Below are 5,945 nucleotides of genomic sequence, written 5' to 3'. Positions count from 1 at the left end.
GCTGCACAGGTGGATAGAGTGGTCAAGAAGGCATATAGTATACTTGCCTTCATTGGACGGGGTATTGAGTATAAGAGCTGGCAAGTCATATTAAAATTGTACAAGACATTGGTTCGGCTGCATTTAGAATACAGTGTACAGTTCTGGTAGCCACATTACCAAAAGGATTGGACGCTTTGCAGAGGGTGCAGAGAAGGTTTACGAGGATGTTGCCTGGTATGGAAAGTGCTAGGTATGAAGAGAGGTTGAGTAGGTTAGGTTTATTTTGTTTTTAGTAAAAAGGAGATTGAAGGGGGACCTGATTGAAGTTTACAAAATCATGAAGGATATAAACAGGGTGGATAGAGTCCAACTTTTTCCCAGGGTGAAGGATTCAATCTTGAGAGGTCACGCTTTCAAGGTGAGAGGTGGAAAGTTTAAGGGGATACACGCGGCAAGTACTTCACACAGAAGGGTGGTGGGTGTTTGGAATGCGTTGCCAGCAGAGGTGGTAGAGGCAGGCACAGTAGATTCATTTAAGATGCATCTGGGCGGACAAATGAGTAGGTGGGGAGCAGAGGGATAGAGATGCTTAGGAATTGACCAACAGGGTTTAGACAGTACATTTGGATCGGCTTAGGCTTGGAGAGCCGAAGGGCCTGTTTCTGGGCTGTAAATTTTCTTTGTTCTAAAAAGACAAGGACAGCAGATACATGAGAATACCACCACCTCCAAGTTCGCCTTCAAGCCATTCACCAATCTAATTCAGAAACATATTACTCTTCCTTTACTGTTGCTGGGTCAAAATCCTGGAAATCCCTGCCTAAGGGCATTGTAGATCAATCCACAGCCTGTGAACTGCAGTGCTTCAAGAAGACAGCTCACCACTTCATTCTCAAGGGCAAGCAGAGATGGGCAGTAATTGTTGGCCAGCCTATGACATCCACATCCTAAAATTTTAAATTCTAAATTTTAACAATTTTAATTACTTTTTTTTCTAATTCTGCCTTAGTTTCCTTAGCACAACTGCAAATCCGTACATCATAGCCCATTCAAATTTGTCGATTTACGTGCAACAAAAAAAAATCAGTTCTGACATTCCTTTGCTGCATTCAGGGTATGATTCAGACTGAAAATGCTGTCTTTTGTGTAGCTTTTAAGCCAAGGATCTGCCTGCCCTTTCAGGTGAAGCTGACAGATTCCATTGCACTGCTTTGTCGTAGAGCAAATGAGTTATTTCCTGGTGTCCTGATAAGTAGTTACCCTGCAAACATTGCAGAAACAGTTTGGCTGGGAACTGTCATGTTGCCAATTTTTGTGAAAAGTGGCTACCAAGTTTTTTTAAATTTATTCACGGGATGTAGGTGTCGCTGGCTAGGCCAGCATTTATCGCCCATCCCTAATTGCCCAGAGGGTAGTTAAGAGTCAACCACATTGCTGTGGATCTGGAGTCACATGAAGGGATTTTTCCTGACAGTCAACAATTGTTCTTAATTCCAGATTAGAATTTGAACCCATGCCCCCAGAACATTACCGGAGTCTCTAGATTAATAGTCCGGCAATAATACTACTAAACCATAGTCTTCCCATGAAGTGTCAATTTTCAACAGTGACTGCACTTCAAAACAAAAAAAGATCTGTTGCCAGTAAAGTGCTTTGAGACATCCAGTGGTCATGAAAAGCACTGCATTAAGTGCAAGCCTTTCTTTATACTAATAAATTTGAGACCACTCCATTTCCATATACTGATGAATATTGCCTATATGGGTTTGCTATTAATTCTCTTAACTCTTCGACTGGCTTGGTTGGCGAGAGGAAAGATTGCAATTCAAGTTCACTCTTGTCTGTACAGTTTCATGGCACTTGTTTCTCTTCAGGTTATGTAGGGATTCCAGCCAAATGACTCAGACAATGAAACATGTCCAATTCGTTCACTAAACTGTGAGCAATTCCATATATGAAGTAATGTTGATGCTGTTTGACTGCTATCCCTTTTATAGACTTTGCTTTTATAGCAAAAGAATGAGACTGCTGTTTGGTTCTGTTTTTAACTACAAAATTGTGGTTGATATAACAGTTCTTGTCGAGTTACAAATTCATCGTTCATTCAAAATATATGAATAAAGGAAGACTGAGGTATAGAGGTCAAATACGTAAAGGTGTAATCAATATTAATTTTAATATGGAAAGAATATTTGGAGTTTGACATGATCAGTAGCTAGGCAAAAGTGAGGACTGCAGGTGCTGGAGATTAAACTCGAGAGTGTGGTGCTGGAAAAGCACTGCAGGTCAGACAGCATCCAAGGATCAGGAGAATTGACGTTTTGGGCAAAAGCCCTTCTTCAACTAGGAAGAGCACTAGCTAGAGAGTTGTTAAAAGCCAGAGATGAAACTGTTAGTTTCTTTTCCTGAGGTTTTATACACAAGATGCAATTCACACACACCAACATCTGCAAACAGTTAAAGCTTATTAAAGCTTGTACAAGCTAGGTAACCCCCTTTGACCCTCTTCACAGGCACGTGAAGTCGAGTCAAAGTGAGGCACTGAATAAAGAAACCACATCCTCTTTATACAGATCAGTTGGCCATGCTTACAGATACTCTGGCTACTCCCCCATAGTCATATGCCACTCAAACAACACCCAGTCACTCAGTCACATGTTACCCCAGGTACAATGGTAGGATGAGATCATCCTCTAAGATAATGGGAATACTAATATCCTAATCCTGGAGAATCGTTATGCAGACGATTTCCTGACTCCATGATGCCACAAGACAATGCAGGTGCGACATATCTAGCTTCAGCGGATGCCTGGAAAGCATTTCTGAAGGAAGAGATGGAATGATGGTTTAATTTGTTAATGGGGGAGTAGGGGGAGCAGATGACTGTCAAATTGGAGTGGGGGGTCATTCGCATTCTTGCCTGACTGTCATCCCTACCCACTTCCAGAATGTACACTGTGTTGTTTAACCATTTAACATTACATTAATGTCCAGAGAGCGAGTTCTATTTAATCTTTTAACATTACACTAGTTAAATGTGTTTGTGCTATTTTTAGTTTGGGGAACTACATTGTGTCATCATAAATTGCAGAATTGGTTAAGTTATGAAATTCTTGTGAACAGCATGCCAACACTTGCTGTTAAGCAGTATGCTATGATATTCTCAGTATTGAAATCAGCCATTTGGCCCTCCAGGTTTATGACAGTGTTTATGCTATACATGAGTCTTTTCTTATTGTTTACTAACCCTAGCCTTCTATTCCTTCCTTCCTATTATATCTATCCTAAGGGAAAGCAACAGCCACATGCTGGCTATTCCAACTAGTTCTTAAGAGGTACAAGAAAGATTTACTAGAATGGTACCAGAACTAATTAGCATGACAGTCTGAAGAGACTGGTATTGTAGATTTTAGAAGAAAGAAGACTTAAGTGTGATCTACTCAAGCTGTTTAAAAGAGGAAAGGAATTGTTAGACTAGAAGTAGAGGTGTTTCCACTTGAAATAGTTAATGGATCGAGAATTCATAAAGGTAGGATAGCTGCTGAGAAAGCGAAACAGGAACTCAGGTGAACATTCTTCACCAAAGTTCAGTGAGGTTGATTACGCATGAACTTGCCCTTTAGAAATCCATATGGGCATGTTTATTATATTTTTATTTTTGAGATGTTATTACATTAAATTTTTAATAAGCATTCCATTATCTTACCTGCACTAAGCCAGCCAGTCAGTCTATATTTCTTGGGTTTATCCAAACTCCTTTTCTAAATATAATGTTAGATGGAAGCTAGTCTTCTGGCCCCATACTTGGATAGCATTATGTATAGCAATGCCTGTTTTCTCCAGGGACTTGAATAGTTTATTAGTTATCACCCTTTTTGGAAATCAAACATTATTATTTTTTTAATCTCTTAATGTCATGCCCAGCATATTCGACAAAGTAATAATTTCATATTTTTGCCATTTTTCTGTTATTGCCTGTCATTCATTTCCCCAATGGGCATATACAAATCCTGGCTATTTTTTGTATGGTTAAAGAATGTTTTCTTGTTTCTTTTAGTACTTTCATCTTCAAATTTATGTTTATCTTTCAAGCTGTTTTGGCCTGTTTCCTGACACTCCCATTTCCATTTTCTTGTCATCTATTCATTTGCCAGTATGCTTAAAGCAAATCTTTTTACTTTAGTTTCAATCTTCCCTTTACTTCTTTAATCATCTATAATGTAACTTTAATGTTGAGCTTGATCTTTTTAATGCAGTGTATTTTGTTTCTAAGTATCTTATTTCTTTGAGTACCTTTCCAGTTTATTTTTCTTAGCTCAGTTCTTACCTATTCGTTTTTCCCCATTAAATAGTTTGCTTTTTGTTTTACTGTGTCTTTCTCAATCTTTATCCTAAAAGCTTACTATGTTTGATCACTATGGCAAACATATACCTCTTTGATTATTCCTCGCGTCTGATTACTGGATTCAGCAGTATCCCCTCTCCTGTTGGCATTTCTACATACTGGTTAAGAAGAGTGTATGGAGTGCACATATACCAAATCAATTTGAATAAGGTAGTGAAATGTTACCACAGTGTTTGTATCAGGGTTGGATCTTCAGCTGTAAATTTTAGGATAGTTGGAAATAAGGAAAGAGGATGTCAAATCTGCTATTATCCAAATGCCATGCTGTTTTAAAATTATTTCTTAGGTGTGCCATTTGTTTTCTGAATGATTGATTGATTTGTGATAAATGTTTTATTTGAGCATAGCATGACTTCTGTGACTGTCTTATTGAGCTATTCCATTACATTTCATTAGTAAAACTCAATTGAGTTAAAAAAATTATGCTAGGCTTAATAGTTTCCTTTGTTATATTTTTATTTGCAGCAAAAATGTTGAATGAGAAAGAATACATAGAGGAACAAGAGGAAAAAGCCAGAAATGGTGATGCAAAGGCACAGACTGAGGTAGAACCAAAATGTTGCTGTAAAAATTCTTCAATTCAAAATGTCAATGTATTCAATTGATAATGGGAATTCATCTTCATTTACTTAACCAACTGTTATCTATAATGTTAGAAGACAAAAAATCAAAGGGTCATTTTCAGGTTTACTAATTCACAGTTGTTAATAGTTGCAAGTAATTTATTTTTCTCTACTGCCAGCCCGCCAAACTCTCCCTATGTTAACAGGAAGTTTGGTTTTTGTAGTATGGTTCATTACTCCAATAGTTTTAAATATTCAATTACTTTTGTCAAAAGTAGGATAACAAGGATATCAAGGCCACAGCTAAGGTACAGTGTATTCATTTTAATTTTAAGTTCTCCGATGAAAATTCAATAGAAACCTTCATCACTTGTTGTAGGATTTAAATAAGTTAAACTTAAGTTGGAGATTACTGATTATTTTTGCATGATCTTTATCCCTTGTATGGAAATAATATTTTTTAAAAAAATACACATTCATGATGATATGGGCTTCAGTGGCTGAGTCAGTATCCTTTCCCCATCCTAATTACTGTCAATAAGGTAATGGTGAGCTGTATTTTGAACTGATGCTACCAATTGGTGTAGGTACACACATTTGTTTTTGGGGGGTATTTCCTGGATTTTGACCCCCAACAGCAGTGAAGGAACAGCAATGTTTTCAAGTCATGATGATGAGTGGCTTAGCGAGGAATTTCCAGGTGCTGGTGTTCCCGTGTGTCTGCTGCCCTTGGCCTTGTCAATGATAGTTCTCATGGGTTTGGAAGGTGCTGTCTCAGAGCTTTGTTGAATTTCTCTGGTGCATTGTACAAATAGTACACACTGCTGCTACTGTATCAGTAATAAGACCATAAGACATAGGAGTGGAAGTAAGGCCATTCGGCCCATCGAGTCCACTCCGCCATTCAATCATGGCTGATGGGCATTACAACTCCACTTACCCGCATTCTCCCCGTAGCCCTTAATTCCTTGTGACATCAAGAATTTACCAATCTC

At 38.2% G+C, this 5,945-nt stretch overlaps 1 protein-coding gene across 3 annotated transcripts in view; it reads left to right on the top strand.

Annotated features, from left to right (window-relative positions):
- The window catches only part of wfs1b (Wolfram syndrome 1b (wolframin)), a 41,730-nt gene that overhangs the window by 8,443 nt on the left and 27,342 nt on the right, over window positions 1-5,945 (top strand). For all 3 annotated transcript variants that reach the window (XM_043674225.1, XM_043674226.1, XM_043674224.1), the window contains exon 2: window positions 4,853-4,932. In XM_043674225.1, coding sequence (XP_043530160.1) covers window positions 4,853-4,932 — 80 coding nt within the window. The remainder of the gene's footprint in view (window positions 1-4,852; window positions 4,933-5,945) is intronic.

This window comes from Chiloscyllium plagiosum, chromosome 32 (assembly GCF_004010195.1).
Source record: "Chiloscyllium plagiosum isolate BGI_BamShark_2017 chromosome 32, ASM401019v2, whole genome shotgun sequence".
NCBI classification, from domain to species: domain Eukaryota; kingdom Metazoa; phylum Chordata; class Chondrichthyes; order Orectolobiformes; family Hemiscylliidae; genus Chiloscyllium; species Chiloscyllium plagiosum.
This window is presented reverse-complemented; position numbering and strand designations above follow the sequence as displayed.